Source organism: Salvelinus alpinus, chromosome 22 (genome assembly GCF_045679555.1).
Source record: "Salvelinus alpinus chromosome 22, SLU_Salpinus.1, whole genome shotgun sequence".
Taxonomy (NCBI): Eukaryota; Metazoa; Chordata; class Actinopteri; order Salmoniformes; family Salmonidae; genus Salvelinus; species Salvelinus alpinus.
This window is the reverse complement of record NC_092107.1, coordinates 24314893-24337142: the sequence shown is the minus strand read 5'-3', so window position 1 is coordinate 24337142 and position 22250 is coordinate 24314893. Positions and strand designations below refer to the sequence as shown.

At 44.1% G+C, this 22250-nt stretch overlaps 1 protein-coding gene across 1 annotated transcript; it reads left to right on the top strand.

The window, feature by feature from the left end:
* The first annotated feature begins 8025 nt into the window (after positions 1–8025).
* Positions 8026–22224, top strand: LOC139549298 (signal recognition particle receptor subunit alpha-like). The gene is made up of 14 exons (XM_071359595.1): positions 8026–8382; positions 9679–9762; positions 9892–10055; positions 10275–10435; positions 10759–10921; positions 11024–11180; positions 11434–11567; positions 11694–11812; positions 12821–12907; positions 13086–13258; positions 13512–13725; positions 13940–14103; positions 20712–20810; positions 21173–22224. The coding sequence occupies exons 1-14, from the start codon at positions 8260–8262 to the stop codon at positions 21299–21301; spliced, it is 1971 nt and encodes a 656-aa protein (XP_071215696.1). The 5' UTR covers positions 8026–8259; the 3' UTR covers positions 21302–22224.
* Positions 22225–22250: the final 26 nt, after the last annotated feature.

Sequence of the window (22250 nt, the reverse complement as noted above, 5' to 3'; positions counted from 1 at the left end):
AGCCTCGTCGCGGACCACAATGTCTTGCTCCCAGACAAACTAAACAACTTCTTTGCTCGCTTTGAGGACAACACTGTGCCGCTGACACGGCCTGCTACCAAAACCTGTGGGCTCTCCTTCACTGCAGCCAACGTGAGTAAAAAATGTAAACGTTTTAACCCTCGCAAGGCTGCCAGCCCAGACGGCATCCCCAGCCGCGTCCTCAGAGCATGCGCAGACCAGCTGGCTGGTGTGTTTACGGACATATTCAATCAATCCTTATCCCAGTCAGCTGTTCCCACATGCTTTAAGAGGGCCACCATTGTTCCTGTTCCCAAGAAAGCGAAGGTAACTGAGCTAAATGACTATCGCCCCATAGCACTCACTTCCCTCATCATGAAGTGCTATGAGAGACTAGTCAAGGACCATATCACCTCCACTCTACCTGATACCCTAGACCCACTCCAATTTGCTTACCGCCCCAATAGGTCCACAGACGACGCAATCGCAATCACACTGCACACTTCCCTAACCTATCTTGACAAGAGGAATACCTATGTAAGAATGCTGTTCATCAACTACAGCTCAGCATTTAACACCATAGTACCCTCCAAACTCGTCATTAAGCTCGAGACCCTGGGTCTCGACCCCTCCTTGTGCAACTAGGTCTTGGACTTCTTGACGGGCCGCCCCCGGGTGGTGGGGGTAGGTAACAACATCTCCATCCCGCTGATCCTCAACACTGGGACCCCACAAGGGTGCGTTCTCAGCCCTCTCCTATACTCCCTGTTCACCCATGACTGCGTGACTATGCACGCCTCCAACTCAATCATCAAGTTTGCAGACGACACTACAGTGGTAGGCTTGATTACCAACAACGACGAGACAGCCTACAGGGAGGAGGTGAGGGCCCTCGGAGTGTGGTGTCAGGAAAATAACCTCACACTCAATGTCAACAAAACAAAGGAGATGATCGTAGACTTCAGGAAACAGCAGAGGGAGTAGCCCCCTATCCACATCGACGGGACAGTAGTGGAAAAGGTGGAAAGTTTTAAGTTCCTCGGCATACACATCACGGACAAACTGAAATGGTCCACCCACACAGACAGCGTGGTGAAGAAGGCGCAACAGCGTCTCTTCAACCTCAGGAGCCGGCAACTGCTCCGCCCACAACCGTAAGGCTCTCCTCAGGGTAGTGAGGTCTGCACAACGCATCACCGGGGGCAAACACCTACACCACCCGATGTCACTGTAAGGCCAAAAAGATCATCAAGGTCAACAACCACCCAAGCCACTGCCTATTCACCCCGCTATCATCCAGAAGGGGAAGTCAGTACAGGTGCATCAAAGCGGGGACCGAGAGACTGAAAAACAGCTTCTATCTCAAGGCCATCAGACTGTTAAACAGCCATCACTAACATTGAGTGGCTGCTGCCAACATACTGACTCATCTCTAGCCACTTTAATAATGAAAAAATGTATGTAATAAATGTATCACTAGCCACTTTAAACAATGCCACTTTATATAATGCTTACATACTCTACATTACTCATCTCATATGTATATACTGTACTCTATACCATCTACTGCATCTTGGCTATGCCGTTAGGCCATCGCTCATTCATATATTTTTATGTACATATTCGTATTCATTCCTTTACACTTGTGTGTATAAGGTAGTTGTTGTGAAATTGTTAGGTTAGATTACTTGTTAGATATTACTGCATGGTCTGAACTAGAAGCACAAGCATTTTGCTACACTCGCATTAACATCTGCTAACCATGTGTATGTGACAAATAACATTTGATTTGATTTACATTTACCAACTTCATTAAACATGCAGTTTTTCATTAAACATGCATCCTTCAGTTCACTTCCTCTCATGTGAAAATCAGTAATATATATAGTGGTTGTATTTAATTATATATTTGTATTTAATTGTAGGGAATCCAATCCCTATTCATATACTGACCCATCCTTACTTATATACTTATCCAACAGTATTTTGTCACTGATCCAACAGTATCCACCTGCAAGTGTAGAGAAATTAATACCCATACTGACCCAACATTATTTTCAACTGATGGTAGGAAAACCAATCCCTATTAGATACACACCTGTGCTGCCATTGATCAATGTTAACCGGCGAGATTCATTATTATAGAAAAATTGTTCTGCCAAATTGAACCCCAAAATTTGGTGGATGAGGAGGACGAGATCTTTCACCATTAAGGCTCGGCTGAAAAACAGACAGTCCCTCACAGAGATTTTTAAATAAGGTATCTTACCTTTTTTAATTGTGGCCAAAGGGATGCCTGAGTCCAAGCCGGACGGAACGGATCAGAATTTTTATTTTATTTTTATTTTATATAGCCCTTCGTACATCAGCTAATATCTCGAAGTGCTGTACAGAAACCCAGCCTAAAACCCCAAACAGCAAGCAATGCAGGTGTAGAAGCACGGTGGCTAGGAAAAACTCCCTAGAAAGGCCAAAACCTAGGAAGAAACCTAGAGAGGAACCAGGCTATGAGGGGTGGCCAGTCCTCTTCTGGCTGTGCCGGGTGGAGATTATAACAGAACATGGCCAAGATGTTCAAAATGTTCATAAGTGACAAGCATGGTCAAATAATAATCAGGAATAAATGTCAGTTGGCTTTTCATAGCCGATCATTAAGAGTTGAAAACAGCAGGTCTGGGACAGGTAGGGGTTCCATAACCGCAGGCAGAACAGTTGAAACTGGAATAGCAGCAAGGCCAGGTGGACTGGGGACAGCAAGGAGTCATCATGCCCGGTAGTCCTGACATATGGTCCTAGGGCTCAGGTCCTCCGAGAGAGAGAAAGAAAGAGAGAAGGAGAGAATTAGAGAGAGCCAAGATTTTCAAAATGTTCATAAATGACAAGCATGGTCAAATAATAATCAGGAATAAATGTCAGTTGGCTTTTCATAGCCGATCATTAAGAGTTGAAAGCAGCAGGTCTGGGACAGGTAGGGGTTCCATAACCGCAGGCAGAACAGTTGAAACTGGAACAGCAGCAAGGCCAGGTGGACTGGGGACAGCAAGGAGTCATCATGCCCGGTAGTCCTGACGTATGGTCCTAGGGCTCAGGTTCTCCGAGAGAGAGAAAGAAAGAAAGAGAGAAGGAGAGAATTAGAGAGAGCATACTTAAATTCACACAGGACACTGGATAAGACAGGAGAAGTACTCCAGATATAACCAACTGACCCTAGCCCCCCGACACATAAACTACTGCAGCATAAATACTGGAGGCTGAGACAGGAGGGGTCAGGAGACACTGTGGCCCCATCCGATGATACCCCCGGACAGGGCCAAACAGGAAGGATATAACCCCACCCACTTTTCCAAAGCACAGCCCCCGCACCACTAGAGGGATATCTTCAACCACCAACTTACAATCCTGAGACAAGGCCGAGTATAGCCCACAAAGATCTCCACCACAGCACAAACCAAGGGGGGGCGCCAACCCAGACAGGAATATCACGTCAGTAACTCAACCCACTCAAGTGACGCACCCCTCCTAGGGACGGCATGAAAGAGCACCAGTAAGCCAGTGACTCAGCCCCTGTAATAGGGTTAGAGGCAGAGAATCCCAGTGGAGAGAGGGGAACCGGCCAGGCAGAGACAGCAAGGGCGGTTCGTTGCTCCAGAGCCTTTCCGTTCACCTTCACACTCCTGGGACAGACTACACTCAATCATATGACCTACTGAAGAGATAAGTCTTCAGTAAAGACTTAAAGGTTGAGACCGAGTCTGCGTCTCTCACATGGGTAGGCAGACCGTTCCATAAAAATTGAGATTTATAGGAGAAAGCCCTGCCTCCAGCTGTTTGCTTAGAAATTCTAGGGACAATTAGGAGGCCTGCGTCTTGTGACCGTAGCGTACGTGTAGGTATGTACGGCAGGACCAACTCGGAAAGATAGGTAGGAGCAAGCCCATGTAACGCTTTATAGGTTAACAGTAAAACCTTGAAATCAGCCCTTGCCTTAACAGGAAGCCAGTGTAGGGAAGCTAGCACTGGAGTAATATGATCAAATTTCTTGGTTCTAGTCAGGATTCTAGCAGCCGTATTTAGCACTTATTTAGTGCTTTATCCGGGTAGCCGGAAAGTAGAGCATTGCAGTAGTCTAACCTAGAAGTAACAAATGCATGGATTAATTTTTCTGCATCATTTTTGGCCAGAACATTTCTGATTTTTGCAATGTTACGTAGATGGAAAAAAGCTGTCCTTGAAACAGTCTTGATATGTTCGTCAAAAGAGAGATCAGGCCAGAACTTGTCCGTGTAGGCCAATTTGGGTTTCCAGTCTCTCCAAAAGAATGTGGTGATCGATGGTGTCAAAGGCAGCACTAAGGTCTAGATGCAGAGCCTCGGTCTGACGCCATTAAAAGGTCATTTACCACCTTCACAAGTGCAGTCTCAGTGCTATGATGGGGTCTAAAACCAGACTGAAGCATTTCGTATACATTGTTTGTCTTCAGGAAGGCAGTGAGTTGCTGCGCAACAGCTTTTTCAAATTTTTTTGAGAGGAATGGAAGATTCGATATAGGCCGATAGTTTTTTATATTTTCCGGGTCAAGGTTTGGCTTTTTCAAGAGAGGCTTTATTACTGCCACTTTTAGTGAGTTTGGTACACATCCGGTGGATAGAGAGCCGTTTATTATGTTCAACATAGGAGGGCCAAGCACATGAAGCAGCTCTTTCAGTAGTTTAGTTGGAATAGGATCCAGTATGCAGCTTGAAGGTTTAGAGGCCATGATTATTTTCATCATTGTGTCAAGAGATATAGTACTAAAACACTTAAGTGTCTCTCCCGATCCCAGGCCCTGGCAGAGCTGTGCAGATCCAGGACAGCTAAGCCCTGGAGGAATACGCAGATTTAAAGAGGAGTCCGTAATTTGCTTTCTAATGATTATGATCTTTTCCTCAAAGAAGTTCATGAATTTATTACTGCTGAAGTGAAAGCCATCCTCTCTTGGGGAATGCTGCTTTTTAGTTAGCTTTGCAACAGTATCAAAAAGAAATTTTGGATTGTTCTTATTTTCCTCAATTAAGTTGGAAAAGTAGAATGATCGAGCAGCAGTGAGGGCTCTTCGATACTGCACGGTACTGTCTTTCCAAGCTAGTCGGAAGACTTCCAGTTTGGTGTGGCGCCATTTCCGTTCCAATTTTCTGGAAGCTTGCTTCAGAGCTCGGGTATTTTCTGTATACCAGGGAGCTAGTTTCTTATGACAAATGTTTTTCGTTTTTAGGGGTGCAACTGCATCTAGGGTTTTGCGCAAGGTTAAATTTAGTTCCTCAGTTAGGTGGTTAACTGATTTTTGTCCTCTGACGTCCTTGGGTAGGCAGAAGGAGTCTGGAAGGGCATCAAGGAATTTTTGTGTTGTCTGAGAATTTATAGCACGACTTTTGATGCTCCTTGGTTGGGGTCTGAGCAGATTATTTGTTGCGATTGCAAACGTAATCAAATGGTGGTCCGATAGTCCAGGATTATGAGGAAAAACATTAAGATCTACAACATTTATTCCATGGGACAAAACTAGGTCCAGAGTATGACTGTGGCAGTGAGTAGGTCCAGAGACATGTTGGACAAAACCCACTGAGTCGATGATGGCTCCGAAAGCCTTTTGGAGTGGGTCTGTGGACTTCTCCATATGAATATTAAAATCACCAAAAATTAGAATATGATCTGCTATGACTACAAGGTCCGATAGGAATTCAGGGAACTCAGAGAGGAACGCTGTATATGGCCCAGGAGGCCTGTAAACAGTAGCAATAAAAAGTGCTTGAGTAGGCTGCATAGATTTCATGACTAGAAGCTCAAAAGACGAAAACGTCATTTTGTTTTTTGTAAATTGAAATTTGCTATCGTAAATGTTAGCAACACCTCCGCCTTTGCGGGATGCACGGGGGATATGGTCACTAGTGTAACCAGGAGGTGAGGCCTCATTTAACACAGTAAATTCATCAGGCTTAAGCCATGTTTCAGTCAGGCCAATCACATCAAGATTATGATCAGTGATTAGTTCATTGACTATAACTGCCTTTGAAGTGAGGGATCTAACATTAAGTAACCCTATTTTGAGATGTGAGGTATCACGATCTCTTTCAATAATGGCAGGAATGGAGGAGGTCTTTATCCTAATGAGATTGCTAAGGCGAACACCGCCATGTTTAGTTTTGCCCAACCTAGGTCGAGGCACAGACACAGTCTCAATGGGGATGGCTGAGCTGACTACACTGACTATGCTAGTGGCAGACTCCACTAAGCTGGCAGGTTGACAGCCTGCTGCCTGGCCTGCACCCTATTTCATTGTGGAGCTAGAGGAGTTAGAGCCCTGTCTATGTTGGTAGATAAGATGAGAGCACCCCTCCAGCTAGGATGGAGTCCGTCACTCCTCAGCAGGTCAGGCTTGGTCCTGTTTGTGGGTGAGTCCCAGAAAGAGGGCCAATTATCTACAAATTCTATCTTTTGGGAGGGGCAGAAAACAGTTTTCAACCAGCGATTGAGTTGTGAGACTCTGCTGTAGAGCTCGTCACTCCCCCTAACTGGGAGGGGGCCAGAGACAATTACTCGATGCCGACACATCTTTCTAGCTGATTTACACGCTGAAGCTATGTTGCGCTTGGTGACCTCTGACTGTTTCATCCTGACATCGTTGGTGCCGACGTGGATAACAATATCTCTATACTCTCTACACTCGTCAGTTTTAGCTTTAGCCAGCACCATCTTCAGATTAGCCTTAACGTCGGTAGCCCTGCCCCCTGGTAAACAGTGTATGATCGCTGGGTGATTCGTTTTAAGTCTAATACTGCGGGTAATGGAGTCGCCAATGACTAGGGTTTTCAATTTGTCAGAGCTAATGGTGGGAGCCTTCGGCGTCTCAGACCCCGTAACGGGAGGAGTAGAGACAAGAGAAGACTCGGCCTCAGACTCTGACTCGCTACTTAATGGGGAAAACCGGTTGAAAGTTTCTGTCGGCTGAATGAGCGACACCAGTTGAGCATTCCTACAGCATTTCCCTCCAGAAGCCATGAGAAAGTTGTCCGGCTGCGGGGACTGTGCGGGGGGATTTATACTAACGTTACTATCTGTACTTACTGGTGGCACAGACGCTGTTTCATCCTTTCCTACACTGAAATTACCCTTGCCTAACGATTGCGTCTGAAGCTGGGCTTGCAGCACAGCTATCCTCGCCATAAGGCGATCGTTCTCCTGTATATTATGAGTACAGCGACTGCAATTAGAAGACATCATGTTAATGTTACTACTTAGCTTCGGCTGTTGAAAGTGCTGACGAACCATGTCCAGATAAAGCGTCCGGAGTGAAAAAGTTGAATGAGGGAAAAAAGTTGTGATGGAAAAACGGTAATTAAAAAACAAAAAACAAACGTAAAGTTGTCAGCTAGTAAAGTAAGGTTGGCAACAAAACGCACAGCAACAAAACGCACAGCAACACGTCTGCAAATTCAAGAGGAAGTGACGACACAAAAATTCAGGTTGTTCTCATCCGGATCACGGCACCAAATGTTGTGGAAAATTAGATCCAAAGATGAAGGCAGAGACTACTTAATGGTATAATAGAAAACCTTTAATACAAGCAGCTGTAGGGGAGATCTACCTCTGATTTCACAGGGAAGAACTTGAGAATGGTTACATGTTCTTTATATAGTGGGAAGTGATAACACAATAAAATTGTTTACACAACGGTTCTTTTATACAAGCAACAGTTCCGGAACACAATACCTTGTGTTAGGGTGCATACATACCAGGAGTCTATGAAAGGCATAACATCACAGTCCAACACAGAACATATCCCTTGAGAAGTTACAACAGCTCACCCCAAATTCTGCCACCACAGTTGGAAGGGTGTTTTTTGTTTTTCCTTTCCCCGTTTTGTATCACAAAGTATAATGATTTTATATCATAGTCCAGTTTGTGGCGGTAATGCCGCATATTGGATGCCAACCGCCGTTAAACTCCAAAGAAAAAGAAGAAGAATCAGAAATCACCGGAAGAAAACGTCATTTCCTGGTCTTGCATCTGACGTGTCTAAAACAGTGTTAGTGGAGGTAGCTAGACTTGGGAGGAAATTTTTCATCAGATACTGTATATCTGATTAGATTTCCTTCTGGAGGTGGAAGGCACTTAAAAGATTCGTCGGCTCAGTTATTTATAGCGTTTTCCCCCCCCCTTCAGTTTAACGTTAGTGTTTGTTTTCTTTACGTTGGTATATTATCTCGTGTACGTGGTGTCAAGATGCTGGATTTCTTCACCATCTTTAGTAAGGGGGGCATAGTGTTGTGGTGTTTTCAGGGAACCGGTGTTACAGAATCCTTCACCGGGCCTGTCAACGCGCTGATCCGCTCCGTGATCCTTCAGGTGAGAAATACTTAAATCAAGTGACAGCTGTCATGTTTCTATGCAGCCTAGCCATGTGTATTGTCTGTTTTTCAACATGCGCCAGAGCGTCGCCACTTCATCAACAAACTGGTTAGCTAATGTAGCTACGTAGCTTTCGTAGATACACTTATCATGTAAATTCTTCTTCGTCTAAACTAAATAGGATGTATCTATTGGTAAAGCTAGCGCACTTGTTAGCTTGCTAATGTTACGATTGCGCTAGCTAGTATATGGTTGCGTAATACAGACATGGGGGATTTGGGAACTGGGGTTAACAGGTTGTTATTTTGCCAGCCACATCACAATATCACAGCCTAGTGGGATTATCACAAAATGCAAGACTATTACCACGTAGCTAGCTAGATATCAAGTATTTATACGTAACAAAAATATAAACGCAACAATTTCCAAGATTTTACTGAGTTAGTTCATATAAGGAAATAAGTACATTTTAAATAAATTCATTATGCCCTAATCTATGGATTTCATGTGACTAGGAATACAGATACATAAAAAAGGGGTAAGGTACGTGGTCTGGATCAGAAAACATCAGGATCTCGTCATGGTATCTCTGTGCATTCAATTTACCATTGATAAAATGCAATTGTGTTTGTTGTCCGTAGTTTACGCCTGCCCATACCATAACCCCACCGCCATCATAGAGCACTTTGTTCACAACGTTGACATCAGCAAACCGGTCGCCCACACGTGGTCTGCGGTTGTGAGGCTGGTTGGAAGTACTGCCAAATTCTGTAAAATGACAGGTGGTTTATGGTAGAGAAATTAACATTCAGTTCTCTGGCAACAGCTCTGGTGGACATTCCTGCAGTTAGCAGGATGTATGTATGCTCCCTCAAAATTTGAAACATCTATGGTATTGTCTTGTGTGACACAACTGCACATTTTTAAAGTGGCCTTTGATTGTTCCCAGCATAAGGTGCACCTGTGTAATGATCAAACTGCTTAATCAGCTTCTTGATATGCCAAACCTGTCAGGTGGATGAATTATCTTGGCAATGGATAAATGCTCACTAACAGGGATGTAAACACATTTTGCCAAACATTTTAGAGAAATAAGGTTTTTGTCCATATGGAACATTTCTGGGATCTTTTATTTAAGCTCATGAAACATGGGACCAACACTTTACATGTTGTTTATTTTTGTTCAGTGTAGAGCATGTGTTCAAGAGAAATGTTTTCATTTTAGTGAAAACCTCTGATCTGTGTTACAGTATTGAGTAGCCTAATGTTAATACTTCTCTTATTTTGTTTCAGGAGCGCAGTGGCAACAATTCCTATACTCATGATGCCTTGAGTCTTAAGTACAAACTCGATAATGAGTTTGAGCTGGTTTTTGTGGTAAGTTTCACAGAGAACTGCAGTGTATTATAACATTTACTATTTCCTGAAGGAACATACCATACAACATGTTTTCATCTCATGCAGTCTATGGACTCCAAACTGACCATGTTTCTCTTTTTTGTATAGGTGGGTTTTCAAAAGATCCTGACGCTGACGTATGTTGACAAGTTCATAGATGACGTACAGCTCCACTTCAGGGATCGCTATAAGAATGAGCTGGAGCAAAAGGGGGCCCTTACGCTGTTGAACAGCCATTTTGCGTTTGAGGATGACTTCAAAATGCTTCTTCGGTAAGCAGTGTCATATCTTAGGGCTGATACTGGTGCATAAAGAGAAGATTCTGCTTTCAAACTAATTTGCTGAATCTCACACACACAACCAGCTGTTGAGTTGCCAACTCACAGGTCTACAAGGACCTGTAGGCTACTTGTACAACATAGCATTTGACTTGAACTATAGTGAAATTATAAGTGCTTTGACTCAAATGTTACTGTCCTGTTGTGCTCTAGTGAGGCGGAGGAGAGCAGCAAAGCTCGAGGTCCCACCTCCATGAGAAGCTTCAATGCTTCCCTGAAATCCCAGAAAACTGTGAAGTCCATGATCGAGACGAAGGGAGGGGATAAGGGCAAGGAACAGGGTGGCAAGAAGAATAAGAATGCCAAAAAAGAGGGTAAGGGTTTGACATGATTATTATGAAGGTGTTGGAATACAAGCACTTTGTCATGGTTACACTATTTCTGTTTGAAACGGGCCCATTTTTTCCTTCATGTTTTAATTTCATGGGGACCAGAGAAGGCTGCTGAGGGGAGGACGGCTCATAATAATGGCTGAAATGGAGCGACTGGAATGGCATCAAACACATAGCAATCACGTATTTGATACTATTCCGCTCGAGCCCATTCTCCCCAATTAAGGTGCCACCAACCTCCTGTGATGGGGACATTGATAATGTTTTGTGTGGATGGGGTTAGTTTCTGATATTTTCCCCCCTAGCTCCTGCTGCTGAGCCTGTGAAAGGGGAAAAAGCTAAGGCTCCGACCAGTGCCCAGAAGACAGTAGAGAACGGTAACCAAGGCTTGACCCAGGAGGAGATCATTCAGAAGAAGAGAGAGGAGTTTATCCGCAAGCGCATGGGGGCACCTGTGGAGAAGCCCAGGTGAGTGGGGGTGGGGGACACACAATGTGGTTAAAGTTCTAATTTTGAATGTTGCTGACAGTTGCTTCAGTACTGGAAGTCACATTGTCTCTTGCCTTCCAGTAAGTCCCCCAAGCCTGCGAAGGAGAAACCCAAGGGGAAAGAGAAGCGGGTGTGGACCTTGGGTGGCAGCAGCACCAAGGAACTGGACTACAGCCAGAGCAATGGCAATGGAGCCCATGCTGCTGGGGACCAAGGCTTGGACGCTCAAGCTGACCCGGTATGTGCCTGTTGGGTTTGAGAGCAGGAGAGCTAATATAGCCTGGTTGTACCAGACTGAATGCTGCGCTCACATTATTTAAAAGTGCAGTGAAATAATGGTGAGGGCAGTGGTCTGTCTGGTTTAACCAGACTAGAGCTAATAGCCTTCAGGGATGCTCAGTTGGTACCTTGATAAATAAGGCCCATGTGTTGTAGAAGTGCTTAGTTTATAGGAATTGCACATCTTAGTAAAGTCTTGTCTTGTTGTCCAGGGGATGCAGCTGAGCTCGATGAAGGGTGACTTGCTCGCCGTGGATTACGAGTCCAGCGAGGGAGATGAGGAGGAGGAAGAGGAGGAGGAAGATGCGGTGGAGAGGGTGGTAGTTGCTGACACTAGCAAGAAAATGTGAGACCCTTTGATTATTTAATGTGTCAGATAATAGGAAGCATGGCTGAGGAATGGAAGATGATATGAATGTGATGTTGTGCCCTGTTGCTCCTGTCTAAGTGTCCTTTTAAAAATGTTCCTCAGCCCCAAAAAGGGTGCTTTTGGAGGGATGTTTGGGATGCTCAAGGGCCTGGTGGGTTCTAAGAGTCTGAGCCAGGAGGACATGGAGCCAGTTCTGGACAAGATGAGGGACCACCTCATCGGTATGGACTCCTCTGTTCCCCCACTACAGTATCAGTTTCTTAACACATACACTCCCCTTCATATTTATTTGGACAGTGAAGCTAAAACTTTACATTTTGCTCTATACTCCAGCATTTTGGATTTGAGATCAAATGTTTCATATGAGGTGACCATACAGAATGTCACCTTTTTATTTGAGGGTATTTTCATATCTGTTTTACCTTTTAGAAATGAAAGCCCTATTTATCTAGTCCCCTCCATTTGAAGGTTGTAAGTATTTGGACAAATTAACTTGTGGGGTGGTCAAACGTTTAGTATTGGTCCCATATTCCTTGCATGCAATGACTACATCAATCTTGTGACTACAAAGTTGTTGTACATTTTTGAAATTTGTATTGCTTGTGTTTCAGATTGTTGTGCCCAATAGAAATTAGTGGTACATAATGTATTGTCTTTGGAGTCGCTTATTGTAAATAAGAATATATGTTCCAGAACACTTCTACATTAATGTGAATAATCCTGAATTAATTGAGAATAATGATTTGAGGAAGTTAGAGGCATAAATATCCAACCCCCCCAAAAAAATGTTAACCTCCCTTGTTATTGGTAATAGTGAGAGGTTAGTATGCCTTGGATGTATGATCTTTGTGCATCTAACTTCCTCACTCATTATTAATGAAAGATTATCCTTAATCATGGTAGCATCCACATGCACTTCAAATGGAGGGGACTAGATACATAAAGTACTTTCATTTCTAAACAGTAAAACAGGGACATATGAAAATCCCCTCAAATAAAAGGTGACATTCTATACTGTCTCTTATATGAAACATTTAATCTCAAATCCAAAATGCTGGAGTATAGAGACATAAGTTTTAGCTTCACTGTCAAAATAAATATGTAAGGGAGTGTAATTAACTATTCAACATAGATTTGTACATGTCCTAGATCACCTGAGGGGAAAAGCTTCACATTCGACTTGTATTCATAGAATTTTCTCATCTTTAATTTTTTTTATTTTTTTCCAGCTAAGAATGTAGCAGCTGAAATTGCCTCCCAACTCTGTGACTCTGTAGCCAAGAAACTGGAGGGCAAAGTCATGGGCACCTTCACCAGTGAGTACAACTGTCTTCCACATAGCTACTGAGTAGAATAAGTCCACAATATAATGAGTTCACCTGTGGAGAGATTTAAGTGAACGAGATAGACTACACTCCCCCAAAGAGATGAAGATGCTGCACAACAGTTCAGAGTACCCCTCTTGCTCTGATAAAGCCCCCCCTCTCGTAATAGCTGTGGCCTCAACTGTAAAGGGGGCCCTGCAGGACTCCCTGGTCCAGATCCTGCAGCCCAAGCGGCGTGTGGACATCCTGAGAGACGTCCTGGAGGCTCGTAGCCAGCGCAGGCCCTTTGTCATCACCTTCTGTGGGGTCAACGGGGTCGGAAAGTCCACCAACCTGGCCAAGGTGAGATCCACCATGGTGTCAATATTTTTATTTTTTTCCCTTCTGTTAATCCGTCATATTGAAAACATTGGTATTGCTGGGGATTTCAAACCTGGGTTGTATCCATTTAACCAAACCAGGTCCTGGTTGGACCTTTCCAGGCTGTCTAGATACATAGGCCACCGAATACCTGGGAAGCCCCCATTCAGACCTCAGAAAAAACAGGAAATTATTTTTTATTTGCTGAAACCCTACATCCTCTGTCTGTGTGCAGATCTCCTTCTGGCTAATCGAGAACGGTTTCACCGTGCTGATAGCAGCCTGTGACACGTTCCGTGCGGGGGCCGTGGAGCAGCTGCGTACCCACCAGCGCCGCCTTAACTCCCTGCACCCCCCTCAGGACCACGGGGGACAGCCAATAGTGCAGCTTTATGAGAAGGGCTACGGGAAGGACGCTGCTGGCATCGCCATGGAGGCTATCGCCTATGGTAACCATACCATTCCCCAGCTTGCCATTCATAGACTAGGTCATCCTAGCCTCATAGTGTGCCATAGCTCTGTCTGTCCTCAAATAAATGTATGATGATATGTAGGAGGGGTTCACGAATGCTTCTTATTGTCTCGCATATTAACTGAGTATATGGACCAAGTCAGACGTCCATTCAACCAAGTGAAGAAATCCTTCGTTGTCTCTCTGTCCAGCCCGTAACCAGGCCTTCGATGTGGTGCTGGTGGACACTGCAGGGCGGATGCAGGACAACACCCCCCTGATGACGGCTCTGGCCAAGCTGATAGCTGTCAACATGCCTGACCTGGTGCTGTTCGTGGGGGAAGCTCTAGTGGGCAACGAGGCTGTGGACCAGCTGGTGAGTCCTTATACAACAGTGGTCACCAACCGGTCGATCTTCAAGGCATTTCTAGTCGATTGCCAAACATTTCTGTAAAAAACCCAACGATAAAGCCTTGTGTTCCTATTTTTTTATTAGTCTCGGGCTATTGGTGGTAGGTGCAGCCAAGTGCACTATGCTACCGCTGGCTAATCAGATTGCTCAGATAACCGAGTCTGCAGTAACGTAGCAGGCATAAAAGAAAACTACGGCAAAATTTATACTGTGAGATTTCAAAACATTTAAAACCAGGACCAGAGAGACTCAACAAATACAGCAAAGAGCTGCTGTTTTTATGAGTGAGTTCATGTTTAAGTTCTTACTCAGCACTGTCAACACTTTTATAAGCCATAAAATGTGCGTTCTTCCTCTTTCCACTCAGCGCTACAAGTAATGAAAGTGTATCTATAGGCTTGCGTTGTTATTATTAGCGGTTTGGGTCTTTTTTCCTATCAAGGAATATTTCACTTTCTCTGTTCATAGGAGTAACAACATGAATTTGTGCATGAGGCGCAAATAATGTGGTGCGACTCGAGTTTCGCCATCAGCTGGAAGACAGTGTCCTTTTTTGGTCAGTGGAGGAAAGGGAGAGTGGAGGGATATTGAGAGACGGACCCTCAGTCTGCTGCTCTCTCCCTCTGTTGAGACTGACCATCAGATGCAGGCACAATCAGCCCAGTAAAATAAAAAGCTAATTATTTAAATGTATGCTCACTCAGCTTTGCCTCACAAGTAATACAACAATGGATCTATTACCGGTGTGATCATATAGCCTACCTCAAATTTTGAAATATAATTTAAAAAAATGGCCCAAACAACAATGAATTAGCAGGTAAATTCAAGCAAAGCCAGTATGCGGTGATAATGTTTTGGGCCTATAGCTTACTGCACAAACCTCATTGCTACAGTACTGTTTTTAATTGGTTAATGTTGCGTAGGCTTACATTTTTTAAAAGTCATGTTAATAAAAAAATCAGAGCGTTAGATCTCGGCATGCATTTTGATTCAGAAAGTGATCTTGACTCAAAAGGTTTGTGACCACTGTCATACAACATCCTACTGTTTAATATGCCTCTGAAACTCTGATCCCTAGAAGGTAAAAAAACAGACCAACTGTCAAAGAATTCCAGATGCGTTTTAGAGACTTGAGTTTATTTTGAATTATGCTATAGCTTCAGGTTTTTTTCTGGTTGAAAATGGGGCTGCCATCTTGGCGGTGTAGAGATATTTTTAAGTTTCTAAGCCAATTTCCTGCAATTCTACAAATTTCTCCATTCACCTGAGAACTTTGCTCTTTTAAAAGCTAGTTTCTTGAAATTCTATGCATTTTGCCATGGCTAATTCTGTGTTATTTTGCTAAAACAATAACAAAAATGTAATAATTCTAAATTCATTGTTTTTGGAGTTGTCAATTCTCCCTGACTGTCTAGATTTTATTTTGATTATTGTTACCTCTCAAAGATTATTATAAAAAAAATATATAGGTCCATTATCTTTTCTACATACTTTCTGTTTTTTGTCATTTAAGTTTACACTGAAAGCGTTTATGCATCCAAAATCTTTTATTTTTTTTACACGGTTTGGAGTTAAGTGACCCGATAAAAACACTTAGGCAGCCCGTCCAAAGATTACAATGGTAGAAAAATCCCTGAGCTTTAGCTGTATTTACTACAACCCTAGAAATTTGAAATGGGCTGCGCTATCAGATTATACAGTGTATTCAGACCCCTTCCCTTTTTCCATAAAGCAGGTTTTTAGAAATGTTAGCAAATTTATTACAAGTAAAAAAACAGACCTTATTTACATAAGTATTCAGACCCTATGTTATGAGACTCAAAATTGAGCTCAGGTGCATCCTGTTTCCATTGATCATCCTTGAGGTGTTTTTACAACTTGGAGTCCACCTGTGGTAAATTCAATTGATTGGACAAGGCATATACCTGTCTATATAAGGTCCCACAGTTGACAGTGCAAAATTCTCAAGATGGCGCCGACAGAGATGGCCGCCTCGCTTCGAGTTCTTAGGAAACTATGCAGAATTTTGTTTTTTTATGTATTATTTCTTAAATTATTACCCCAGGAAATCTTAAGTCTTATTACATACAGCCGGGAAGAACTATTGGATATAAGAGCGACGTCAACTTACCAACATTACGACCAGGAATACGACTTTCCCGAAGTGGAACCTCTGTTTGGACCACCGATCTAATCCCAGAAGCCGGCTCCGTAGACGTGCACATCGCCCACCGCTCCCGAGTATACTACTCCCCAATGTCCAGTCTCTTGACAAGGTAGACGAAATTCGAGCCAGGGTTGCCTTCCAGAGAGACAGAGGTTGTAACATTCTCTGTTTCACAGAAACATGGCTCTCTCGGGATATGTTGTCGGAATCTGTTCAGCCACCGGGCTTCTCCATGCATCGCGCCAACAGAGATAAACACCTCTCTGGGAAGAGGAAGGGCGGGGGTTGTATTCTTCATGATTTAACGACTCATGGTATCATCATAACAACATACAGGAACTCAAGTCCTTCTGCTCCCCCGACCTAGAATTCCTCACAATCTATAACTGACGAGAATTCTCGTCAGTTAGTCACAGCTGTGTACATTCCCCCTTAAGCAGGCCCTCAAGGAACTTCACTGGACTCTATGTAAACTGGAAACCATATATCCTGTGGCTGCATTTATTGTAGGTGGGGATTTTAACAAAGCAAATTTGAGAACAGGGCTACTTAAAGTCTATTAGCATAGTGATTGCACTACACGCTGGGGTAATACACTCGACCACTGCTACTCTACCTTCCGCAATGCATACAAAGCCCTCCCCCGCCCTCCCTTCGGAAAATCCGACCACGACGCCATCTTGCTCCTACCGTCTTATAGGCAGAAACTCAAACAGGATATACCAGTGACTAGAACCATTCAACGCTGGTCTGACCAATCGGAATCCACACTTCAAGATTGTTTTGATCACGAGGACTGGAATATGTTCCAGTCAGCCTCAGAGGATAACATCGACCTATACGCTGACTCGGTGAGTGAATTTATAAGGCCACCGTTGTTGCTGTACCCAAGAAGGCAAAGATAACTGAACCAAATGACTACCGCCCCATAATTCACTTCTGTCATCATGAAGTGCTTTGAGAGACTAGTCAAGGATCATATCACCTCCACCTTACCGGCCACCCTAGACCCACTTCAGTTTGCATACCGCCCTAACAGGACCACAGATGATGCCATCACACTGCACACTGCCTTATCCCATCTGGACAAGAGGAATACCTACAGTTGAAGTCGGAAGTTTACAAACACCTTAGCCAAGTACATTTAAACTCAGTTTTTCACAATTCCTGAAATTTTTATCCTAGTAAGAATTCCCTGTCATAGGTCCGTTAGGATCACCACTTCATTTTAAGAATGAAATGTCAGAATAATAGTGATTTCTTTCAGCTTTTATTTCTTTCATCACATCCCCAGTGGGTCAGAAGTTTACATACACTCAATTAGTATTTGGTAGCATTGCCTTTAAATTGTTTAACTTGGGTCAAATGTTTCGGGTAGCCTTCCACAAGCTTCCCACAATAAGTTGGGTGAGTTTTGTCCCATTCCTCCTGACAGAGCTGGTGTAACTGAGTCAGGTTTGTAGGCCTCCTTGCTCACACACGCTTTTTCAGTTCTGCCCACACATTTTCTATGAGCTTGAGGTCAGGGCTTTGTGATGACCACTCCAATACCTTGACTTGTTTGTCCTTAAGCCATTTTGCCACAACTTTGGAAGTATGCTTGGTGTCATTGTCCATTTGGAAGACCCATTTGCAACCAAGCTTTAACTTCCTGACTGATGTCTTGATGTTGCTTCAATATATCCCCATACTTTTCCTCCTCATGATGCAATCAATTTTATGAAGTGCACCAATCCCTCCTGCAGCAAAGCACCCCCACATCATGATGCTGCCACCCCCGTGCTTCACGGTTGGGATGGTGCTCTTCGGCTTGCAAGCCTCCCCCTTTTTCCTCCAAACATAACGATGGTCATTATGGCCAAACAGTTCTATTTTTGTTTCATCAGACCAGAGGACATTTCTCCAAAAAGTACGATCTTTGTCCCCATGTGCAGTTGCAAAGCGTAGTCTGGCTATTTTATGGCAGTTTTGGAGCAGTGGCTTCTTCCTTGCTGAGAGGCCTTTCAGGTTGTCGATATAGGGCTAGTTTTACTGTGGATATAGATACTTTTGTACCTGTTTCCTCCAGCATCTTCACACGGTCCTTTCCTGTTGTTCTGGGATTGATTTGCATTTTTTCGCACCAAAGTATGTTCATCTCAAGTAGACAGAACGCGTCTCCTTCCTGAGCGGTATGACGGCTGTGTGGTCCCATGGTGTTTATACTTGCGTACTATTGTTTGTACAGATGAGCGTGGTACCTTCAGGCATTTGGAAATTGCTGCCAAGGATGAACCAGACTTGTGGAGGTCTACACTTTTTTCTGAGGTCTTGGCTGATTTATTTTGCTTTTCCCATGATGTCAAGCAAAGAGGCACTGAGTTTGAAGGTAGGCCTTGAAATGCATCCACAGGTGCAACTCAGCATTTAACCCTGGGTCTCAACCCCGCCCTGTGCAATTGGGTCCTGGACTTTCTGACGGGCCGCCCCCAGGTGGTGAAGATTGGAAACATCTCGCTGACCCTCAACACTGGGGCCCCACAAAGGTGCGTGCTCAGCCCCCTCCTGTCCTCCCTGTTCACCCACGACTGTGTGGACATGCACGCCTCCAACTAAATCATCAAGTGTGCAGACGACACAACAGTAGTGGGCTTGATTACCAACAACGACAAGACAGCCTACAGGTACAGTAAAAGGTGAGGGCACTCGGAGTGTGGTGTCAGGAAAACAACCTCTCATTCAACGTCAACAAAACAAAGGAGATGATTGTGGACATCAGGAAACAGCAGAGGGAGCACCTCCCTATCCACATCGACCGGAAAGTAGTGGAGAAGGTGGGAAGTTAAGTTCCTTGGCGTACACATCAACGACAAACTGAAATGGTCCACCCACACAGACAGTGTGGTTCAACCTCAGGAGGCTTAAAAACTTGGCTTGTCACCCAAAACCCTGACTAACTTTTACAGATCCACAATCGAGAGCATCCTGTCGGGCTGTATCACAGCCTGATGCGGCAACTGCTTCGCCCTCAACCGTATGGCTCTCCAGAGGATGGTGCGGTCTGCACAGCGCATCACCGGACGCAAACTACCTGCCCTCTATGACACAGGAAGGCAAAAAAGATCATGAAAGACAACAACCACCCGAGCCACTGCCTGTTCACACCGCTACCATCCAGAAAGCGAGGTCAGTACAGGTGCATCAAAGCTGGGCCCGAGAATCTGTTTTTCAGTCTCTCTCATTCTCCCCATTTTTAGATTTGTGTGTATTAGGTAGTTGTTGGGTCTAGTGTTAGATTACTAGTTAGATATTACTGCACTGTCGGAACCAGAAGCACAAGCATTTCGCTACACTCACATTAACATCTGCTAACCATTTTTATGTGACAGAATTTGAAACCGAGCCATGAGGTCGAAGGAATTGTCCGTAGAGCTCTGAGACAGGATTGTATCGAGGCACAGATCTGGGGAAGGGTACCAAAATATTTCTGCAGCATTGAAGGTCCCCAAATACACAGTGGTCACCATCATTCTTAAATGGAAGGAGTTTGGAACCACCAAGACTCTTCCTAGAGTTGACCGCCCGGCCAAACTTAGCAATTGGGGGAGAAGAGCTTTGGTCAGGGAGATGACCAAGAACCCGATGGTCACTCTGACAGAGCTCCAGAGTTCCTCTGTGGAGATGGGAGAACCTCAGACTGGGGTGAAGGTTCACCTTCCAACAGGACAACGACCTTAAGCACACAGACAAGACAACGCAGGACTGGCTTCAGGACAGGTCTTGAATGTCCTTGAGTGGCCTAGCCAGAGCCCGGACTCTCTGGAAAGACCTGAAAATAGCTGTGCGGCGACGCTCCCCATCCAACTTAAGAGCTTGAAAGGATCTGCAGAGAATGGGAGAAACTTCCCAAATACAGGTGTGCCAAGCTTGTAGCGTCATATTCAAGGCTGTAATCGCTGCCAAAGGTGCTTCGACAAAGTAAAGGGTCTAAATACTTATGTGATATTACTTTTTTTTTTGCCAACATTTCTAAACCTGTTCGCTTTGTCAATATGGGTTATTGTGTGTACATTAGGGAGGGAGAATTTTAAAAAAAATCTGAGTAAGGCTGAAAAAGTCAGGGGGTCTAAATACTTTCCAAATGGTATTTTAATTTTTCGTGCAGAGGGCACATTTTACATTTAAGTCATTTTAGCAGACACTCTTATCCAGTGCAACTTACCGGAGAAGTGCCTTGTTCAAGGGCACAGCGGCAGCTTTTTCACCTAGTCTGCTCGGTGATTCGAACCAGCGATCTTTCGGTAACTGGCCCAGTCCGCTTGACTGCTAGGCTACCTGCCGCCTTTAAAAATAAAAAATATATATACACTGTAACTGTTTTTGTTGATTTGCATAGCTGTCTTATGTTGCGATACTATACTTGCAGGTGAAATTTAACCAGGCGCTGGCTGATCACTCCATGTCTGATAAGCCTCGTCTCATCGACGGGATCGTTCTCACCAAGTTTGACACCATTGATGACAAGGTTCGTATGTCATTTGAATACAGACACTTCATAACAAACTTACTTTTTATATTTTGGGGTGACTTTTTCCATGTAGTGAATCTGTTATTCAATAGTAAAGCCAAATCTAATATATATATATATATTTTTTTTTACTCTATATCAATTGGCTAAATTATCCTTGGTATAACCATAAGAAAATAATTCCATATAGTTTAGTAGAACCCCGCTCCCCCCCGGCTTAACAGAAGTCCCTGTAAACAATGTTTTTTATTGATAGGAAGTCTAAGCTTTTTAAATGCTGTTTGACATCCTTATCGGATTGTCAGAACAGAAGTCTGCATGGTTTTTGGTTGCAAAGCTGATGTCACTCCTCCCCTCAGGTTGGCGCTGCCATCTCAATGACCTACATCACAGGCCAGCCCATTGTGTTTGTGGGCACAGGGCAGACGTACAATGACCTGCGGAGCCTCAACGCCCGTGCTGTTGTGGGCGCCCTCATGAAGGCCTGAGTGGCTGCTGCCTGCATCTGTGTTCACCACTATCATAACACAGCGCTTCGAGATGTCCGGTCCTGCTAACCCTGTCCTGTGGCTCACATCCTAACCCTCCACATAGCACCAAACGCAAAACACAAGCTTCCTCCCAACTCCATCTGGGAAAGTGGTGGGTGTTGACTTTTAAGCAAGAGTCTCTTGCATTATCTGTAAACAGTTGGGCCAAATTCAAAAGTACCTCAATTTTACTTTAAAGTGATGCAGTGAAGTTCAAGAGACACATTTCCTGACTTTTTATCCGATCAAATAGAGAATATTTATTTGTCCTCACTCACAGGTTACTCAGATTGTCAAATTCACTTCCTGGCATTTGGTGTCTGTTTTCCCCCTTCACTTCAACGAGAACATGTCAGTTATGAAGGCTTGCTGGATGTGACACGTTTCAGCAGCCACCCCGTTCCCGAGGAAAGCTTAGTGACCATAGTGCCTATCCTATCTCTCCAGTTTCCCTGAAGCATCACCACTACACGGGTGACCGTCTGTCTGCTGAGATCTGAAACTTCAACAAACCCAGTAACTACCTTCTGTTTCTCGCTCTCTGGATGGACTGCTATAACCCCCATCCCGATGCCCCCTTCTTCCTCTGCAATTGGAGACTTGAGTGATCCTTCAGTTTGGTGGAGTTGAAAAAATGACTGACATTTTTTGGGGTTGTCCTCCAGAGGCTTCACGGGTCTACAACTGGGGCACTAGGAGGCCTCGACTTTAGATTTTCTTTCAATTTCTTCCCCTTTGTCATTTTGAAAACAAATACAAGTCTTACATTTGTCCAGTCCCTTTTCATTTGCAGTAGTGCAATGAGAATCAAGAGTTATATAGATTTGTCATTTGAGAATGTAAACATTTCTAAATAAAGCTGCTATGATGGCATGGAACAACTTACTTCCTTTTATATGTTTTACAA

Coding starts and splice junctions, on each gene's coding strand:
- LOC139549298 (XM_071359595.1), top strand. CDS start 8,260: ATGCTGGATTTCTTCACCATCTTTAGTAAGGGGGGCATAGTGTTGTGG. Junction 14,104..20,711: donor ACGAGGCTGTGGACCAGCTG/GTGAGTCCTTAT, acceptor CTATACTTGCAG/GTGAAATTTAACCAGGCGCT. Junction 20,811..21,172: donor TTGACACCATTGATGACAAG/GTTCGTATGTCA, acceptor TCCTCCCCTCAG/GTTGGCGCTGCCATCTCAAT.